Source organism: Patella vulgata, chromosome 5 (genome assembly GCF_932274485.2).
Source record: "Patella vulgata chromosome 5, xgPatVulg1.2, whole genome shotgun sequence".
In the NCBI taxonomy this organism is placed as follows: Eukaryota; Metazoa; Mollusca; class Gastropoda; family Patellidae; genus Patella; species Patella vulgata.
The window spans coordinates 12392011-12414551 of record NC_065883.2 but is presented as its reverse complement, the minus strand read 5'-3'; the positions used below and the strand labels follow the sequence as shown (position 1 = coordinate 12414551).

The 22541-nt window shown below is 34.5% G+C and overlaps 1 protein-coding gene across 2 annotated transcripts in view; it reads right to left on the bottom strand.

Annotated features, from left to right (window-relative positions):
- LOC126822218 (exportin-5) overlaps nt 1-12073 on the bottom strand; it is a 33148-nt gene extending 21075 nt beyond the window's left edge. For both annotated transcript variants that reach the window (XM_050550971.2, XM_050550972.2), the window contains exons 1-11: nt 11790-12073; nt 9886-10007; nt 9229-9301; nt 8279-8416; nt 7204-7386; nt 5463-5672; nt 4377-4453; nt 3833-3932; nt 2966-3049; nt 969-1094; nt 314-404 (exon numbers count right to left, since the gene is read on the bottom strand). In XM_050550971.2, the coding sequence (XP_050406928.1) occupies nt 314-404; nt 969-1094; nt 2966-3049; nt 3833-3932; nt 4377-4453; nt 5463-5672; nt 7204-7386; nt 8279-8416; nt 9229-9301; nt 9886-10007; nt 11790-11891 (1306 nt within the window). In that variant the 5' untranslated portion in view covers nt 11892-12073. The remainder of the gene's footprint in view (nt 1-313; nt 405-968; nt 1095-2965; nt 3050-3832; nt 3933-4376; nt 4454-5462; nt 5673-7203; nt 7387-8278; nt 8417-9228; nt 9302-9885; nt 10008-11789) is intronic.
- Between the last annotated feature and the right edge of the window lie 10468 nt (nt 12074-22541).

Here is a 22541-nt window from a genome sequence, read left to right as displayed (position 1 = left end):
CTCACATTTGCAAAGAAATACCAATATCCAGTTGTCAGTCAACTTTCTTTGTAACGAATGCACAATGACGACATCCCACTTTTGGTTTGTTGTTGTTTTCCAGTAAGCCATAGAATTGTACAGTTTACCATTGGCGTTTTATTACCCTTTGGCAAAATTTACAAAACAATTTCAAATAGTTATGTTAATCAGGCCCCAATTAGCCTTGTGTAAGCCCTCTCATATGTCTTCATATTTTTGTGTTCGATTTGCAAATTTTCAGAGACTTACATTAACTTTTAAAGTACAGTATCTACCTGTGTTAAAAACTTACTTGGAAAGAACATATTAAATTCTTCATCACTATCAAAATCTAATTTACTGTAGGCACAACTTGGATAATTATTCTGACTAGGATATCCAACCTGTCAATAAAAAAATAAATAATACATAACATTTCTATAACTAAATTCTTCTGTCAAATATATTCAATTGACAAATGTGAAATAATAATTACGATAATGATACATCGTTACTTGAAGGGGCATTATTGAAGATTTTATAAAGAGCTGGCAATTCTCATTATAATAGTTAAAAACTAGATAATGTAAAGGGAATATGCTGAAAATTTCAGTCAAATTGCTCCACTCTGAACCAAGATATTATCATTTAAATTTTAAGCCTAGCCTCGGTCATCATTACTGAAGTCGATAAGATAAAAAAACATAGTCTCAATTATCTATTTTTGGATTGAATCATCAATGAGCGTTGAGCAGCAAATCTGATTCAAATCCAGTGAAAATCTGACACATAAGATGGCATCGAGAGTTGATTAAGGTCTTTTCGTCTTAATAACTGTCTAATTAATAGCTTATATAACATTTCAGGCCCAAAGAAAGACCAGCAATATGCAGATTTAGCTCTTACACAATGTATGCTTAAACTGAGACTCAGCAGGTAAATTTCAGAAGAGTATATAAATTGCTCACCTTTAACAATGACTGTGTAGCAGCCGTCACAACACGAGGTATAAAGGACACTAGAGTTTCATCTTTTGAGATATGTTCATGACGTAAAAATAATGCCCATAGGGTCTGAGTAAAACTTCCTAACATCTGAAATGGAGTTGAACATCTCATTAACACAATGCTTTGAACCAGGGCTTCCACTTTGCAAAGTAAATTCATATTTCATGTTTTTTATTCATGGTAGGGTATTGTGAATTCACGTGTCTATACCACTTTGTCAGCACTGGGGTACACAAAAAATTATATATTGGACTTACAAATGAAATATTAGTAAGGCTTATGATAATTATTTATTAATTAAATATTCCCTTTTGGCTACTTAAATAATCGAAATAGCTGAATTGGCCGTGGAAAAACCATTCCAGTGGCCGACACGTAATTACCACGTGCTCTATAGAAAACACACTGACCTGGATAATTATGAGTTGTAATATACTATTCAAAAAAAGTAGGGGATATTTGATTTTTAAGTGTTATTAAAGTCACCTAATGAAACTGACGAAGAAACAAATGACAAAATGAAATAAAGTTCACATTCATCGATTTATTCCAAATGATCGTTAGACTAAGTAAGGCACAGACTGACCATTATAAGGGTAAAATGATACCCGGGGTCAAACAGCAAAGTTACCACAGCATCACAACCAAGTCAGTAACGGGTAAATCCTCCTCTGTTTGCCAAACAAGCATTGATCCGACGTGGCATACTCCTAATGAGACGTCTAAGGTCATTTTGGTCCAGACTGTCCCATTCCTGTTGCAACGCAGCAGCAAGTTCTTGGACATTGGCAGGACGTTGTTGACGTTGACGTAACCTCTGTCCAAGCATGTCCCAGATGTCTGTCCAAAAAATCAACAGTGAACCTTGACTCATCTGAAAACATCACATTGCTCCAGCGTCGATTATCCCAGTGTTGACGATCCCTACACCAACGACGTCTTGCCTGAATGTGATGATCTCTCAAACAAGGGATCACGCGAGGACGTCGGGCGCGAAGGTGACCCCTATGCAGTCGATTCCGAATCGTCTGGCCACTCACTCTCACACCAGTGTCTGTTTGAAGACGAGCGCTGATCTGATTTGCTGTGATGACACGATTTCTAAAAGGCCAAGGTACGGATAAATCAATCCTGGGCTTGAGTTGTCGCCCTTGGTCGACCTGAGCGTGGTCTGTCCTGTACAGATTGTGTATCACGGTATCTGGACCATAGCCTGCTTATGACAGACTGAGAAACATTCATCGTCCGCGCCACAACCGCCTGTGTTGTGCCGATCTGTAGCATGCCAAGGGCACGTAACCTTTCATTTTGGGTAAGCCGACGCATATCAAAATTTGTTTTCTGGTTACTAAAACAATTAAACTGATGTTTCCACCCTGGAATTCAATGCCACAATGACTGTAACATTCAAAGTCAGAGTCGTGCAAATCTTGGGTTGGACCCCCATGATGATCCCAAGCATCACCTGCATTCCATGCGGTAGCTATTGGTGCGTTTGGGCGTCACATGTAACTGGAAATGTTTCTTCTGTTAGGTTTTATAGTGACTTTTTTCGTAGTCATTTGCATATTTTAGTATTATGCCCCCAAAATCAAATATCCCCTACTTTTTTTGAATAGTATACAATAACTTGATATGAAGATAAATATATAATTATCAACTGCATATATCTCACATTTATTGGTTTTAGATCATCTCTTATGGCATTATGGACCGTAGAATTGTGACGTAAATCTTAATAATGTATAACTAAATAACTAACGGATAACTAACTTCACGGCTACGAAATTTTAATTAAGATAAAATCCAAATTTTAGTAATTTGATTGGATAATATTAGCTTGATTTTAGTGCTTAGCCAATCAAAATTGAAGTATCTACTAAAATTTGGATTTTATCTTTAGTTAAGATTTCAAGAAACATGGTCCTGATAAAGATCTCTATCATTGCAACACTCACCTGACTTTTATGTACAGTAAAAGCTAATAAAGCTTCTAAATATGTGGAGAAATTAGGAGGAACCCCTACTTCAGGATCTGTTCCCTAAAATATATTAATATACCAGAATAATCATTTGAACTTACACATGTACATCTCAACAAATATATCACAGAAATATACCTTATGTGTATTGGTCAGCATCTTTTCCTTTCAGCAGAAAGAGAGCCTGGCAAGAGTTTGGTCCTTCAGATGGTACGGAAAAAAAACAAGGTCCCGTTCAGAAAGATCCCATAATATATAAAAATTCAAATACAATTAGGCAGTTTTGCCCAGTTTTGCCACTTGTTACGCATTATACTACACGCGCAATAGTATAGAAAGTGACGTCCTACTACTACCTCCCCTGTAGATTGTACTTGCTCATTTCATCATTATTGTGTTTGAAGCCCTGAAATAAACACCGGGTCCCGAGTTCACAAAGCATTCTCAGAAATAAGTTAAGAATTTACTCAACTTTAATCATGTTTATGAGAAGTATCTTTGATCTAGAAACACAAAAATGTGCACATAGTTTCTTATTGATGTATTTGATACATGAAAGCAACAAAAATTTTATAAGGGGCTATATTTTAGTTAAAATAAGACGAACAATTTCGAGTAATTTCTTAACTTCAGTCTGAGAATGCTTTGTGAACTGATCTGATCAACTACAGTCTTCATAGACATCATTATAACTCCCTCATTAAACACTGAAATGCCTGTCTGCATTAGCCTAAGTGCAGAAAAGTAAGATGTCAAACCCAATTTCATTTCTTTCCTTTCATTAAACTTAAAATTTTTCAAATAAAGTTTTGATTAAAAGTATTTATAATAAATTCTATTTACCCATAATGCAACTAGTTGTTTACCAATTTCTGTGAGAACTTGACATAATCGTTTTAAGAAGAGATAATAATACTCATCTAGAGACGCTTTCTCTGCAGCTCTATAAAATAAAACATTCAATCTAGTCTTCACACAGTTGTGTGGTTAACATATAGCTACTGCATCATAAGGTCTGTTATTGAGTCATATGGCATGATTTCCCTGCTTGTATATAACAAGGAGTATAGTCGTCTGTGCAACCTTGTGGGTTTTCCCTGGGTCCTCCGGTTTTCTTCCACTGCTAAAGACCCCTACATGCAAGCAAATTATTGATATACACTTGAACCAAATGTTATTCCCAAAGTGACCTAGTCTGAGTTGAGTGGACATTAAACCCCATTTCCCTATCTTTCTCTTTATGATTTGAGGACCACTCAGCAACCCAATCCAATCCATAAAGCAGCAATATAACGAAAATTGTAATTAATAATTCCCTTCAACTTGTCCAGACATCTGGAAAATTAGTAACATAGCAGACAGTTTAAATATTTTATGTTATACCCACATTGCTGCAGTAAGAATGGTAGACATGGCACCTTCACTAAACAGGATTAAAATTGGTTTTCTATCTTCTAACTTTCCCTGTAAATACGTCAATCCAATTATGATCAGAATTTAAACTTATAATTTTAGTAAATGATTAAGAATTATAAAGTATGTACAAAAAATATTTCATTTGATAAGATAAAAAATATCAAAATTAATCTTTTTAATAAGCTGACCTTGATCAGCAGCTTCAATTTAATGTTCATTCCAAATCAAACTTTAACCAAGTAATAGGGTGCCCCACCATAAAAAAATATCTTGACAATTACACAACAATATTTATATATATACCAGCCTTAAATCAGTTTCGCCTATTTATTGTCACTAAATAAACGGTCATGTTGTACTTAATAAGCTATGACCATTTAACCATCTATAAATAATACACTGAAAGATGGTTACGAGTGTCAACGATAACATCCAGGCACTTTTGAGTAAAAAAAAGGTTACATGCTCTTGTTTTGAAATTAGTCTTGCGAAACCAGTCTACCGACCATTCTCCGTCTGATTGACAGGCCGGGATAATCAAGACTACTTTTCCACAAAACAAATTTAGAAACACGCACATTAGGCAACTCAACAATTGTTTTAAGAACCTTGTAAAAGTAAAATGAAACTACTGCTAGTATCATGTTCTTGCCTAACCCGAGTGTTTCAGAGATATCATTTGTTTTAAAACAAAAGACGCCGCTCCTAACGGTAGTTAATGATGAAGCAATTTAAAAAATAAAACAAACGTAATTTCTAAAGCTGCTGTAATAACCAAGAAGCTAAATTTTACTGCTATTAAGAATCGTCAACAATAGAATTTTTACGGCTGTAATAGTTGATAGATGTATAGAGAATTTCATGTGCGATGGCTATTTATAGACTCTTATGCTGAGTGTTATTGCACTGCATAAGTAGCCAGAAATCACTTCGAGACAAGCCACTAAAGCGTGCACATTCGCTGTGTCGAGTTCAACTTTCTGTAGGGAAAATTTTCGCTACACGGGTCACTCAACAAGTAAAGATGATATCTAGTGTAGTAAATCTATCATAATACCTTTCTACTAACTACAAGTAACAAACATTCTGCAGCATGAAGTTGTAAAGAACTATCATCCAGTAATAAACACAATAACTGTAATAGTCTACCATTATTCTCCACAACATGAGACATGTTAACCCAGTCTACAAAACCAGTCAATGTCATGAGTACTGATTGGCTGACACGATTTAAAGCTAAGCTGTCTCTTTCCTTTCCTTCTGCTACCTGCAAAGAAAAAAAATGTCTGGGATTTAATATGTTCATTTTAAAGGGCCAATCTCGATTATATTTTGGAGAATAAAACTGCTTAATCCTCTACCTTAGGGCCGAGCAACTAACTTAATATACGTGATACGTTTTCAAACAACTTAAACCCGTCAGTCTTCATCTGGAAATGGAGACCGGTGTCCCAAGCTGTATTATACAGTGTCTGGATAAAACCAGACTTTCGTTATTAAGTACAGCACATGGGTCATTCATTGCTTAGACCTCTAAATTTAAAGAAACAGCAAAAGATTATCAGGTCACCCAACGAAAAAACTGACCCAAAATTTTATAAGGGTTATGTGTCCGGATAAGAGGTTTTGAAATTCACGTCCAAACGACTAAATATTTTGAGCTGAAATTTTGAGACAAGGTAAATACACAATTCCTCTATATATAATAATCCTTGTAACATTACGTACAATTAAACAGAACCCAATTTTTATGTGAAATCCATCACTGCCTTTAAAATAAAACCAGTGATCGATTTCCCATAAAAACTGGGTTCTGTTTAATGTGTTTAGGGCTGGGTATCGATAGTGATTTTTACTATCGATAATCGGCAATGAAATGTCGGTCGATAATCGATAGTATCGAAAAACAAACTTATTTTCACGGTCGTCAACAAGACTGGATAAAATCCAAAGTGTTTCCACACAGTACTTTTAGCTTTGCCGGGAAAATCAACAAGCGTTTTGTCATCCATGTGTGCTATTTATTGTACCGGGTACTCTATTACTGAGGCACACGTACAGAAATAGTGAACTGTACAGACGAATTCTGAAGCTTGCAATGGAAAATAACTCTAACTTTATTTACACATCCGGGTATCTCCGATTTAGCGATATTCAACAATAATTTCTTCAAAACTAAAGTAACATTTCAATGAGAGTGAATTTATGAAAACGGCTGTTCAATAAGCAGTCACAATTTTGTTATGTGTTACATTGATACTTGATAGTAATTAAAGTGAGCGGTGTATTATGATTAACTGAAAGAAAACATTGACATTTCAGACGCAAGAAAAATAGACGAAGAGCAATAATCGATAGTAACCCACCGCTATCGATAGTGCTTTTCTGGGCCGTCCAATCGATAATATCGATTTATATCGATATTTTACCCAGCCCTAAATGTGTTCCTCATGTTTTAAATATCATTTAAAGATTATTATGTACAATGCATGCAAGAGATCCTTTTGCCTCAACAGTAGTACATGGTTTTCCATGCTTTATTTTAAATTTGTAAACACAGAGAGAGAAAAACAAGGTATAACATCCTCCTAATATAAGCTAGGTCATTTTGAGACTTCTATATGGTACACCATTATTTTTATAATTCACTTGTGTTTAGGGGGCTTTAGCATTGTGAGGATATCAGAGGACCCAGTGAAAACCCATGAGGTTAGATAGACATCTCTACTTCTTGTCACAAACAAATGTAGGATCGAAACTTGAGTCAATGACAAACCTTCTAATAAAGTCAGACTTACTAGTAGTTTATACTGGGCAGCATGTGTTTCTAATAAAGTTAGAAAGAAGTGAAATAATTGACTAATTTGAGCTGTTAATGATTGCAATATTTCTCGTCTTCGTTGATTGGGGACATTTTGGAATGCAACAACATCTTCAACCAATCTATGGAACACCATTAATACCAATTCTGTTTGAGTTTCCTACAAAATAAATATAAACGAGTGGAACTTTATTAATTGAACCATTAGAATATCTAATTTTCACTATTTTCTTTTTAATGAGGCAGTTTATAAATTTGAAGAAGAACATGGATCAAATATATAGTGATATAAAAACACAAATTTATATGGAAAACAATCACTGATTTTATTTCACACTACGTTTCAACAAATGGAATGGGGTTTAACGTCCTACTGTTCTGCTCCTAAACTGAGCTAATGAAGACGGGCATACGCCATGCAATGTGCTATGAGGGAAATTTTGCCCGGGCAGCGGCGCTATGGCCTACTCTTATATCGACTTCCTACTGCCAAGGGATCTTTTACGTGCACTCCAATGTGTACATGGGACCTCGGTTTTTCCGTCCCATCCGAATGACTAGACAGCTGTCCTTGTCAGGCCCTCCGTCCTGCATCACTGACAAGGGGAAACCACGCCGGAAAATACGTTTCAACAAGTTCCTCTTGTTGTTCTTGTTGAAACATAGTATGAAATAAAATCAGTGATTGTTTTCCATATAAATTTGTGTTTTTATAATATATGTTCAATTACTAAATGCCATATAAGGATTTCATACATAGTGATATAAAGTACAGTCACCTTAGCTTCTACCTGCAATGATTTGTACAAGATAATTGAATCATCAGCTGACAAACGAATCAAAAACTTGGATGTATATATGGGACCAAAAGGTCAAAGAACAATTCATTTGGCTGTATAGTCTACACAGCTATGTGTCCTCTCTAAATTATTTTATTTATTAAATAAATAAATGCTGGAGTCCCAACCCCTGAAAAATTAAATATTCAGGAGGTTCCACTCAAATGATTCCAGGATTCAAACCCAGGACATTCTGTCCATTATCAAACTTACCCCATGTTGAGATATGTTATGTAAATCAGTCATTAATGATTGCCAATTCTGTGGCCATTCCCTCTTCATTAATTCTACAACAATTCTTGATATAGCATCTTTCACATGGAGTTCTTCTTCTAAAAGATACTTTGTACCCTAAAAACACAATATTACAAACATTACAAAATATTTAACATTCATTATAAATTTAATATCATTAAATAGGGGAATATGTAAAGTAGTTTAATAACTGATAGACCAAAACATACAGTCACAATCAAAACATGGTACCCATAGGATAAGATAGTGCACTGACGCCAAGACTTACATTATACGATCGACTTGGCGTGAGTGTCTATGTACTGGCATATACTATCATACAACAATTCTGTTTTGATGCTAAAGAGAATCTTTTATCTGCTATTCAAGCACCCACTGTCTACCTTCCATGGTAATGTTACAAATAGCAGTTTCAAACCACTGATCGTCATTTTAAGGATTTTGAATCCATCGCTAACACGTTTAACAACAATATTGGATATCACTCAGTCCAAAAATGATTCAATTCCATTCAGTATTTACTATAGATGTATAAGTGTTGGGTAAAATCGATTAATGGGCCTTTTTTTAATCGGATTGAATCCAAGTCGTGAGATTATCTAACAACATGGATATTTTGATATTCTTACTTAAATGTTAAATGATGAATCTGTGAACATTTTAGCATGGACTAAGATATGGAAAAACAAGATATTGTCAGATATATGCAGGACGATGATCAGCAACATCAATATTATTCTATTTGTTATATTTTGCTCTTTTGCTCCTATGTGGAGCGAGATTTGATATTTCATCTTTCCTGCTTGACCAGATGGGTTCTACAACATCTTTGTAGGTTTGACTTACCCATAGAGTTATGACCCTAACAGTTGCCCTCCTAAATTAGTTTATTTGTAAATAGTACTTACGGTGTCTAACAACTGTAAAGAATTTTGTTTCAAATATTGTTTTTCATCAAAGGATAAGTTAATCCATCGAAATCTGGAAACATTCAAAAAAAAAAATACAAATATAAATAACAAAAAATATTATTTCTACACTTGAACTTCAATATTTATCTATTGACAATTTTACTTCAATAATTCGCACGCATATAGGGCTCTGTAGAAGGGGGAAGAAACCGGAGAAAATCTATGAGGTTGGTAATCCTCCTTGTCACGTACAAGCTTAAAATGTATTAGTAATTTAAATTTTAACATGAATCAAACTTGCTATGTCCATTTCACTATTATAAATGTGAACAGAAATGAGATAGTTTCAATGTCCTACAACCAGTAATAATGAAGATAGGAATACATCATGCAGTGTGCTTTGAGGACAAATTAGGCCCAAACAATTGCAATCAAGTCTACGATTATTCCAATTTAAAACTATCAGGGGATCTTTAACAAGCTGTTAAAGGAATACACATGACTTCATCAACTTTTCGTTCCATCCATCCAACTAGACACTTTTTCTTGCCAATTACTCCACTGCTCCACTGACACAAGGGTAACCGGCCAGGTAAATCATAACGAACTTTCTCAGTCTACATCAGGATTGAATAAAAAGAAAGAAGTACCTACTTTATACAGTGTTCTAAGAGTTGTAAACCAAAATGACGAATAACAGGTGAATACTCTTTAGATGAAATACTGATACCAACTTGAACACAATATGGTGAATTGTCTTTAAAGTCTTCACAGATCTAAAATAAACAGACATATGGTTTAATGTCCACTCAACACAACAGGGCCATTTAGACTCAATTTGATAGCATAGTCCTCATACATGTAGATGTAGTTTGGCCTTTATTATTGTTTTCAAATTTGTTATCCGACTGTGGTAATTTCAATCCTCAAAGTCTACATGTATGTAGTTAGTCTAATTATCAGGCACTGTTTTGAATGTTAAGAAAAAAAATATACATCAGTGCAATGCTTCATTGATTTCCAGCTTGGTTCAAATTTTCCATATATTTCAACGTATGACTCAGTACTACAGTACCAGTGCCGGTCAAAGAATACCAATACTCCCTGAGCAAAAACGTGCAGAAATGCTTGATTAAAATAGTTATCATAACAGTTTATTTAGGGTGGTTGGGGAGGGGGTGTATATATTATGCTCAAATAGAAAAGTTCTGACTTGAAATTAAGATTTAATTCAACAGGCCATGTGATTTAGAGAAGTTATACACGTATCTGTGTTGATAAATACTTTGTGGTTGTTTTGATGTAACTTTAATGATTCAGGGATTTTTGATAGTTATTTATTACAAATGTCTAAATCGGTGAGACAAAAATAAACTAGATCTTTAAGTCTTTTTATTTGGGAATAATTTACGAAGACGAACAAAATTTAGGTGATATTCTTAAATTTGCTTGTTGTCTACTTCAATTGGCATGACCCAAGCTACGGCAGAAGGGAACCTGTTTTTACCAGCATGTTGTGCCGCACATACATGTACAGTTTACTGGCTCTAGCGATTTAAGCAAGGATTTATTTTGTTACTGAAATGTTCCTTTACGTACTGGCATTCAGAAGGACTGACACACAACAGTTGAGTTGTAAAAAAGTTCCCAGTGCAGTTTACGATTACATATTTCAGTCCCATGACATTTTGGAGTCCAAAAAATATGTCCTTGACACTTCGGACTCGGAAATGTGACAGTTTGGACTCCGGCAGCTGAGATTTCGAAGCCGGGAATAAGTTGAAAGTAAAGGTTGAATACAACAGTCAAATCAGATTACAATAAGTCAAAAATGATTTTACAAAAATAATGTGTAGATGAAATTTATCGTTTGTTGTCAAGTACAGCACGTAGGTCTAGACCTCTGAACGAACCGCAATATATTTACAATGTTGAATGTTTGCGAAAAGAATAGGCTATTTTATAGCCTTTCTTTGTATTTGTACGGTACTATTTTTGTATATCTGATAAAAAAAAAAGTAACCGATGAAGTTATTTGAAACATGAAAGAACATATTACCATAAAACACATGGTTATCTCTACCAAATGGCGAAACGTCGCAAGACTGAGTCCGAACCATCGTCAAGTAAGTCCAAACTATTGTTAAACTGAGTCCGAAACGTTGTTTATGCGGAGTTTGAAAGGTCACAGGACCAAAATGTTTAGCTACCCATTTTACAGGGAAAATTAGAATTTCGACAAAGAGTCATTAGAATCGTTCCTGAACGTACAGGCAGAATAAAGGAAATCTATGTACAGAGCTCAACAATTACAAATTGTGGACATAAAATTAAAAGAAATTGTAATTGTGCATTATATATGTTGTTAATTTTTAAATAGAATCAGATCAGTTAACAAAAGAGAGAGGGGGGGGGGGGGGGTCTGCATTATTGAACAAAACTGAAGTTTTGTGTTGCTGAAAGAAAAAAGTCTGTAATGTATTTATTGTCTACATTTCAATTTAATCCAGTATTTCGAGTGAATGAATGAATGCGAACACGCTGTTTTTTGTTGTTACCTGGTGGGCGGCTAATCGGTCTGACTGACAAACCACTGGGTTCATAACCGTCTCCACTGCTAAACACAGTTTTGACACAATCTGTTGCAAATTTGGGTCCATGTCTTTCAATCTTTCACGACTTGCGGTTTGCAAAATAGTCGAAATTAATATCAATATTTTTAATTTCAAACTAATTCACCTCCATCTTGACTATAATATCACGTGATCAGTAATAAAAACCAATCAAAAGCTTAGATCGAACAAACGGAAGTTGTCAAATTCACTTTGGATTAGTCTAAATGTTGAACATGGATCGGACAAGCTTCATCTTCCCACTATAAATAATTTTCTTGCTTTATGAAAATTTTCAATGTGAATTTGATTTTTTAATATATTTTCTACATAATAGTGCAATGCTTCTACATATGTAGATGTACACAAAAAACGAAAATTATTATTGAAAAAATGAAAGAAGGAAAAAAATAAACATAAATTCATTTCTGTTTGATTTTAATTTATTTCAATTGTACAAATGACTTAAACATATTCGCATCTCGAAAGCTACAGAAAAAAACAAAATTCAAATGCCTTTGTTTTGTATATGTTTTAATATGTCCAGGGCCCTGTTTCTCGAAATCTTAACTAAAGTTAAAATCCAAATTTTAGTAGATAACTTCAATTTTGATTGGCTAAGCACTAAAATCAGTCTTATATTATCCAATCAAATTACTAAAATTTGGATTTTATCTTAGTTAAAATATCGTAAAACAGGCCCCAGTATAATAAGTAATATCATGAATATAGACACTTATATAATTATACTAGATAGCAATGAGGGTAGCCTAGGCTATATATATCACATTTAATTTTAATGACAAGTGGTTACATGATATTATACAATATTGAATTTTATTTTTTTAATTTCAATCTTAATTTTGTCAAAGCTAGAATCATGTATTGCTTATTTGCATTTTTATTATTTTAAACAATTTTTCAAATTTAAACTTTGTTCCACACTAAAGCACAATAAGGACTTCTCAGGTTGTTCTGGAAAGAGTAAATATACCCTGCCATCAATATTTTGGTTTATGAAGTATAGATTTTGATCGATTATGTTATCGTGCGGCTTTTAATTCTATGTGACAATCCAACCATCAAAATGTGATTCTGTCCAACTTTAATCGATCAGGTGACATTCCAATCAGTGGGCATTAGGCTTATATGAGTAAAGTTTGTCATCCAAGAGTCAAGAATAACACATGACCAGGACATTCACTTCAATTTTTTTTTTTTTGGTACTTTAGATTAGCAAGATATTTTTTCCAAAGAATATGACAATTTTTAGCAATACCCCAATTCTGTTTCTATATTTTTACATAATAAAAAGTATAAATTTAGCTGTATTTATTTTGTTTTAAGATTTAATTTTAATTTCATGGCATATAAATTGACTGACAGGGGAGTTCTCCAGCTGGTCATTTTCACTGTCAGTCAGTCAAGACTGGTAAACATGACTGTAATAAGAGGCCAGGGTGACACAATAATTAGTAGCCAATGTACTGTTTAAATGGCAGTTAGAAATTGAACACATGGAAATAAACACAACAGTTCTATGGAAAGCAATTATTGTATTTTAATCGGAGGTATGTTTCTACAATGCTTGAAAAATGACAAGAGAATCATTATAGAGAGAGAGAGAGAGAGAGAGAGAGAGAGAGAGAAATGGGTTTTAAGTCCACTCAACACAAACTAGGTCATTTCGGGACTAACGTATGGTTCAATTTTACTTCAATAATTCGCTTGCGCATAGGGGTCTAGCAGTAGGAGGAAACCGGTGGACCTGGAGAAAACCCACGGGGTTGAACAGGCGAGCCTACTCCTTGTCGCATACAACCGGGGAATCAAACCACGCCAGTTGACTCAATGACAGACCTTATGATACAATGCGCACATGCTAACCATTTGGCTATCCAACCCCCCTATCATTATAGAAACGTAGCTCAGATTAAAGCTTTGCAAAGAACTGTTATGTGCATTTTATGCCCTGGACATGAGACAATAAACAGCAGTCAACTAAAATTAGCTGTTTTTTAAAATTACAATAAAGTCATAAATAAAGACTTTGAATAACAACAGAAATATACATGATACAGATCACACAAACATGAATAGAACAGAATTTTCTTGATTTAGGTGAAATTAAGGAGTGAATCAGGTTAGTCTCATGTGTTATAAGCGATAAAACTGAATTAAATGAAATTAATTTAAATGAAGATTAGCATATATACAGCAACCAACGTGGCAATTTTGAGCATGAGAGAGAAATGGGGTTTAACGTCCACTCGACACAAACTAGGTCATTTCAGAACTAACAAATGGATCAAATATATTTCAATAATTCGCTTGCGCGTATGGGTCTTTAGCAGTGGGAGGAAACCGGAGAACCAGGAGAAAACCCACAAGGTTGGACTGGCGACCCGATTCCTTGTCACGTACAACCGGAGAATCGAAACCACGCCAGTTAACTCAATGATAGACCTTATGATGCAATGTGCATGCGCTAACCATTCCACCATCCAACCCCTCTAATTTTGACCAAACAGTGGCGTTTTCCCCTTATTCTTCATCGTACTGTCAAGGGTTCTTTTACATGCACACTAATATGTACACTTGACCTCATTTTTTTTCATACCATCTGAACGACTAGTTCCCATTCTTTGCCCAACAATCCATTCTGCACCACTGACATGGGAAAAAATTGCTAAAAAAATCCTGAGCAACTTTCTCTGACTAATACCTGAATCGAACCCAGAACCTCTGGGTTTGTGAGCCAGTACCCTACTATTAGCGATTGGACAAACTTCATACAATTAAAGGTTTATTCAGCAGAATAAATAGGGGGGGGGGGATTAGAACATGGAGAAAATCAGAGTACCTGGGAAAAAACCAACATAGTTAAGCAGACCGCCTTACTCCTTGTCACAGACAAGTGTGGGATCGCACCCATGGCTTGCATAGATAACAGATTTTATGATCTAAAGTTTGGGCACTCATTCCCTCCACAATCAGTAAAAGTTTTAGTCATTTAAGTTGAATTATTTACATAAACAGTCGACTTTCATTTTTCAACTAAATCAAAGAATTCATGTTCTTCAACTAAACTAAGGCCATACAAAAAAGATATTCTGGTTCTCAGAGATTCCTTACCAAAAATCTGATGCAGGAAGAAGGTTTTTATTTTTGTGTTTTCTGTTTTGTCAAAGGATCACTACTGGACTAAATGACATCTTTTAAGCAAGGTACTACATTTATCGAATGTTTATAGGAATGTTTTATTATTCAGTATTAATTACAATAGTCATTAAGATTTATCAGTGTGGCATATTCGATAAATAGAGAATCACCTACAAGTCTTTTTCGACATCAAAAACTATCAACATAGGTCGATAATGTAAAAAAGAACGAGTAGAAGATTTTATTTATCACCCAAACCTTTCTTACACGCACAAATAACATGAAATGAAATAGGGTTTAACGTCCTACTCGCGCACAAATAAATATAATAAAATCAAATTCATGTAAAGCGATATCTCCTAGGAAATATCGATCAGTAGAATATGAAAGTTATCACACAAGCGATATCTACTGTAGAATGTGTTATTGGGTGATAAATGAGTCTGAGTTGATTTAAATTTTTTAATAGATTTACTTTCTGTAATCATGGTCTAATATTTACGTACATGCTGAAATTAATGAGACTTTTTATTTTTTGAAATAAAAACGGCTCACGCAGCTTTTTTTTTTAAGTGGCCTGAGATTATCTGAGAACCAAAATATTTTATTTATATGGCCTAATATAACAACAATGTATAAACAAAATACATCCTACATTGCTAGGAATGATTACTGATATGAATTACATACACATTAAACGGCCATTCAATAATAAACAAGATGACTAGTCATCAACATCCCGCGCCCTTGCACTTGTTTGGAAGAAATAAGGAAAAGTAACTTGTTTATGCTATTGGTAGTCAATATAAAAATGTATCAGATTTCGCAAACAGTGTCACTGTCCTAATATTGTGGCAATGTTTAGTAGATAATGCTCTCTATTTCTGAAAACTAATGACTGATTGCTATTTACTAGAAGATTTGAGATAATTTATGACATAAAGCTCTGGTTTTAAAAATTAGACATGACTACATAGAAATTAGAGATATTTTGCAAGTGGAGGGAACTGGAGCTTTAGACAAATCTCATATTCCGACGCATGGAATATCAATTCACAGAAATTCATACTCTGATCACAGTAGTTCGATAAGGCAGGGTCGCTACTCCCTGTAAGGTTTGCACAACAACCTTTGCCTACCTCAATCAGCTGCTGTATGTGAAACAATAAACTTATACATCAGAAAATAAAATACTATAATAGGTTAATGTTTGTACAAAGTTTCAAAAAGATTTCTTGAACACATTATAAAATGTTCTCCAGAAACAAAATCAGGACGGAAGGCTGGATTTCAGAAAAAAAAATGATGGGTAAAATTATTTTAAAGGTTTCTTGAACAGCCAAATGTGTTTCCATGGAAACACATAAAATTATCAAATCAGAGAAATTCAAAATAAGTGCCAAGAAGATATCTTGAACGATTTATGAGATATGCTCTGGAAACAAAATTGTACACCAAAAACTAAGTCAAACTTGTTTCCATGGAAACACAAAAAATATCAATCCCAGAAATTCCTAAATAGCAAAAGGCACAACTACTGTAATAGGTTGATGTGTGTACAAAGTTTCAGAAAGATATCTTGAACGGTTTATGAGATGTGCTCCGGAAACAAAATTGTACACCAAAAACTAAGTCAAATTTGTTTCCATGGAAACACACAAAATATCAATCCTAGAAATTCCTAAATAGCAAAAGGCACAACTACTGTAATTGGTAGATGTCTGTACAAAGTTTCAAAAATATATCTTGAATGGTTTATGAGATATGCTCCAGAAACAAAATTATACACCAAAAACTAAGTCAAATTTGTTTCCATGGAAACACAAAAAATATAAATCCCAGAAATTCCTAAATAGCAAAAGGCACAACTACTGTAATAGGTTGATGTGTGTGCAAAGTTTCAGGAAGATATCTTGAACGGTTTATAAGCTATGCTCCGGAAACAAAATTGTACACCAAAAACTAAGTCATTTTTGTTAAATTCCTTAATAGCAAAAGGCACAACTACTGTACTAATAGGTTGATGTGAGTGCAAAGTTTCAGAAAGATATCTTGAACAGTTTAAGAGATATGCTCCGGAAACAAAATTATACACCAAAAACTAAGTCAAATTTGTTTCCATGGAAACACAAAAAATATAAATCCCAGAAATTCCTAAATAGCAAAAGGCACAACTACTGTAATAGGTTGATATGTGTGCAAAGTTTCCGAAAGATAACTTGAACGGTTAATGAGATATGCTCCGGAAACAAAATCGGACGGACGGATGGACGAACCCCATTTCAATATCCCTCCCTAACTTCGTTCGGCGCGGGATAATAAAATATTTATATCATTAACAAAACATATACATACTACAATGATAAATTGATTATTTATACATAGTAAACAAATATACAGAAAAAGAAAATCTTTAACCCTTTAGCACTTGTCTATGGTGCATATTAATATTGACTACCGTAGTTCCCTAAAAAAAAAATAGGGGATTGTGTGGCCAAATGGTTAACGCGTGCGCACTGCATCATAAGGTCTGTGGCGTGGTTTTGATTTCCCACTTGTACCTGACAAGGACTAGGATTGCCTGTCTAATATCACAGGCTTTCACTGGGTCCTCCGGTTTCCTCCTACTGCTAAAGACCCCTACACGCAAGTGAATTATTGAAATAAATCCACTTGACACAAACTAGGTCATTTTGGGACTAACATATGGTTCAATTTTATTTCAATAATCTGCCTACGTGTAGGAATCTTTAGCTGTGGGGGGAAACTGGACGACCCAGAGAAAACCCACGAGGTTGGACAGGTGACCCTACTCCTTGTAACAGACAAGCAGGGAATCGAAACCATGTCATTTGACGCAATGACAGACCTTATGATCCATCAAACCACCAGAGTCACAGTTATTGTAGTGATCCAGGTGGTTTTGAGTGGTATAACCGCAGTAATTTCAGGCTGTTTCGGGCGGTCCAAGTGCAAAAGGGTTAATATGCAAATTGTTAATTTCCTATTGCACACAACACTGAATATAAAGTATTTGGATGGCCTATTTTGATATTAATTAATTTGAAGCATATATATATTTGATAAAGTATATAAATTTAAAACATCATGTGAAGAAAATAAAACCGGTATTACTCTAGGAATATATCCATTTCATTGCTTCTTTTATAATAAATATACATTCGATATATCGAACAAAATATAACAAATGACTATATACAATTTAAAGTAATGCTTTAAAAAAAAAATGGTTTACTCAGGTATTTGTGAGCTGCTCCCACAAAAGCAGGCGCTTGGTCATTTTTATAAAAATAGAGCTGGCAGCATATTTGAATAGGCCACAGCCTAAGCTTTCCAAAAATGGAATTCTTTTTAAATTTGTCGTATCATCTAGAATTGAGTTCGGCTCCTACACAACAACAAGAAAGCATTCAGTTTATGCTTTTGTGCCCGTAGTACAAAATGAAGTTGTGCGACATGCGCCTGGTTTTGTGGGAGCAGGTCACGTTTATTCAATGCTTGTTCAGCGTTATGGTTGAGCATCATGAATTCAGGAGCTCTATAAATGCATCCTTAAATTACATTTGTTCCTTTTAGTACCCTGCCTATATATAATTGGTCAAAATTGGTAAAATTGAAAGCAATAAGGTTACCATGTAAAATTTGATCAATCTTCAAACTAACCATTATATGTACCGTATCATCACTTAAGCAAGAGTCACACTTGTGAATTAATCCTGACAAATACTAACAAACATATTAAGCCGAGTCACACTATTACAGGATATATTAAGCCAGAGTCACACTATTGCAGGATATCATTCGCTGTTTCAGCCCATTCGAATTCAATGTCAGCTAATTTGAGAAGAAGTGCAAGTCAGTTTGTAGTACAAATCCTACATGAATAGGACTTATTCTCTAATTTAGGATCCATCCGTATACCCCAAACTTAGGACCGTATGGGACAAATTTTAACGTTCATATATAAGGATTTAACATAAAACTTCAAGATAAATCCGCTAGTGTGACTCAGCCCTTGACTCTAGCTAAAGTATTACTTTAATGAAATAACTAATTTTAATATCAATTATAGAAACAGATTCAAAATAAAAAAAAAAGATATTTACTGAAAGTCAATTATCTTAATCTTATTGAAAAAAATTGAGAAATTCAAAATAAAAACCATAGAGATATTAACTGAATGTCAATTATTTTAATCTTAACAAACAAATTGAGAACTTGAACATAAAAACCATATTTACTGAATATCTATTATTTTAATCCTAAATTTGAGAAATTCCAAATCGATAAATTACAATGTTATTTAAAGTAAAATCTGTGCATACATAGCCCTATTTTTTAAACAGAATATAGTTTAGTACCCTACACAATGTATAAAAAATCTGGCACAGCATTTGTTGTGTATTGGAAGAGCACTGCATAGTAAATATGATATTTATTAGCCCCTTATTAGTAACAACACAGCTATATTTTAACTGTCATTATCAAAACTGGTATAGCAATAAGTATATCAGTCTGCGACTACCATTATCAACCCCTATTAACAGAGCTCTAATTTAGACGTTATAGTTATCATATCTGATACAGCCTTTAACAGCCCCCATTAACAGATCTCTATTTAAACAATATAGTTATTAGCATAGACATTATAGTTATCAGCATATCAGTCTGATACTGCCATTATCAGCCCCTATTAACAGAGCTCTATTTAACGGTAATACAAACATGCAAGTTAATACACCTTTAAAGGCATCAGACCGAAGCTTGGTACTGGAAAAGGAACTCTGAAAATAGCAAAAGAATTTCAGAGAATAAAAGATTTAATATCAGTTTGTCCAAAGTATGCATCATCAAGAAGTTACAAGAACTAGAATATACATCTGTTAACAATACATTATTCAAGAGTTAAATCTGCCTATTGCAGGTCTTTCTTTAGGCCTGAAATGTTATCTAAATTATTAATTAGACATTAATTAACCTAGCCAGACCATAATCAACTCTAGATGGGATAGGATACTCAATATTTTAACTAGATTAGAACGGTTCGCCATTTAAAATTTTAATTTAAAAATGGGAAAGTGAAGCTAAGTCTCAAATATACCATCTTGTCAAAACTACAAACAGTGATAACTTGGCTCACAATGAAGTAATTTGAATGAAATTTTCAAAATTTTCATTTTACATGTATCTATTTTTGAGCTATTATAGCAAGAATGGTTAACTCTTTTATCTAAATCTTACATAATGTATGTTTAAATGGCATCAATGGAATAGAATTCACCTTCAATCAAATGGTACCTCACAGGTTTGAAATATTCAAAGGACGTGGATTGGGGTTAATGTTGGGTTTCACCACTGTCACCACAGCACGTCAAAAATGAAATGGGGTTTAACGGCCTACTTTTCTGCTCTCACTCCAGGTTAATGAAGACGGACATACACCATGAAGTGTACTGTGTGGAAATTTTGCCCAGACAGCGGCACTACGGCCTACTCTGATTCTGAATTCCAACTGTCACAGGTTTTTTATGTGCATGGCAATGTGTACACGTAACCTCGGTTTTTCGTCCCATTCAAACACTTTTTCTGGTGAGGGCCTCCATCCTGCACCACAGACAAGGGGAAACCACGCCCGAAAACCCACCAGAATTTCCTCAGCCAACACCAGGAACGAACCCGAGATCTCCAGGTCAGTGAGTCAGAGGTTTACTCACTGAGTCACCACAGCTCCTAGCATATCACAACTGGATCGTTGTTCTGTAGTAAGACACCATAAGGACATTCATTTGGTTTCAAATAATCACATAATCGACATAAAAAATATAAATATTTAAGTAGTGGATTACGGTAAATCTGTCAAGACTTACGTTTTCTTCCACTGAAGAATGAAGACCTATTCTATTGGCTGTTGTAGCTGTCAATATCTGGTTTCTATAGAAACATATACAATGTACTGGTTCTGTAGGGCCTATAAACATAGAAGAGATACATTATTGTTTGTAATAAAATGTGATAGCTTCTCTCCATTACAGTTTCTTGTTATACTACTTTTGTTTATCTTGGTATAGAGGGCTGTGTATTGTGATGAATTATGGGAAGGTGAATATAGGAATGATTGAGTGGTTTGGGGGTTATGACTATTTGGAATACAATGCATGCCAATGTGTACATGGGACCTCAGTTTTACGCCTTATCCAAACGACTAGATAGCTGTCCTTGTCAGGCCCTCCGTACTGCACCACTGACAAGAGGAAACCACGTCGGAAATCCCAATGAACTTTCTCGGCCAATGCAGGGATAAAACATGCGACCTCCAGGCTAGCAAGCCAGCATCTCACCCACTTAGCCATATATAGAACTCCAGACAGAACTTTGTAGTGATTGAGACTAGTGGTCCTACGACTAGTCGGATAGCCGTAAACGGTTAGAACTGGACGGTTAAACGGTTCGAATTCAACGATACGGTTATTCGGAGATGTCCCCCATTACACAGAGTTGCGTCTGATTATATTCCTCTTTATAACAAAACTTGCCCGTTGTCATTTTGTATTTGATGTTTGAAAATCTTAGAATGTAACAGTCGTCCTACGATGTCGACTGCTAAAAAATAATACTATTAATAGCACTCGTCGTAGTCATACGGCAAAGTCAACGGACCTTGTTCTGACTTTAACTATTGTTAATCCAATCTAAATACTTCTCGGCATTTCTAACTATATTCTACCTTGTTTATTATTTACTTCAAAACGTAACCACCATTCAAAATATAATCATAAAGGCTAGAAAATGACATTATACTAGATTCGTTACGACATTCAACACGTTTCATATCTCGTAATTTCTCGCAAGAATTCTACTTTGGTTTTTAGTTAAATTAACCAATCATAAAAATTCTACTTGCAAGCGAGGAATTATTTCTTTATTGTCCAATCAATAGACGCCTTCCAATTTACTTTATTCTATTCTTAGTAACATTGTGTTATCGTAATATTATCGTCATCTGTCACGTACGAAGGGAAACAGAGTATTGTTTTGTATATTATCGTTATATTGAATTAAAAAATGTTTCAATTGAACCAAGTTAACCAGGTAAATAAATAACTACGGCCTAAGATAGTTTAAATTTTCATTAAAGAATTGTACATGTCTGAAAAAATCCCTGAAATTTTTGCGCGTGTAATGCCTTTTAGGCGAGTATAGCGTGCGCACGAGTAATGACTTGCACCTCCTGACAAGCTCTGTTTTATGTTTAAAATTGATACCATACGGTTAACGGTTACTAACCGGTTAATACCTACGGCTATTCGAATAACAAAAAGTCCTATCCTAGGAGCACTAATTGAGACTAGGTTCGATTACACAGCACGACAGAATACCCAATAACGGGAGTATTATTAAACCATCGAATACCAGAAGTATAATCTTCTTCGGTTGTATATCGGCTGTGTATTTGGTGGCAAAAATTTAATATTTATGTTGCTATAGTGCTCGCATTTTTATCTCAAAATGATCAGT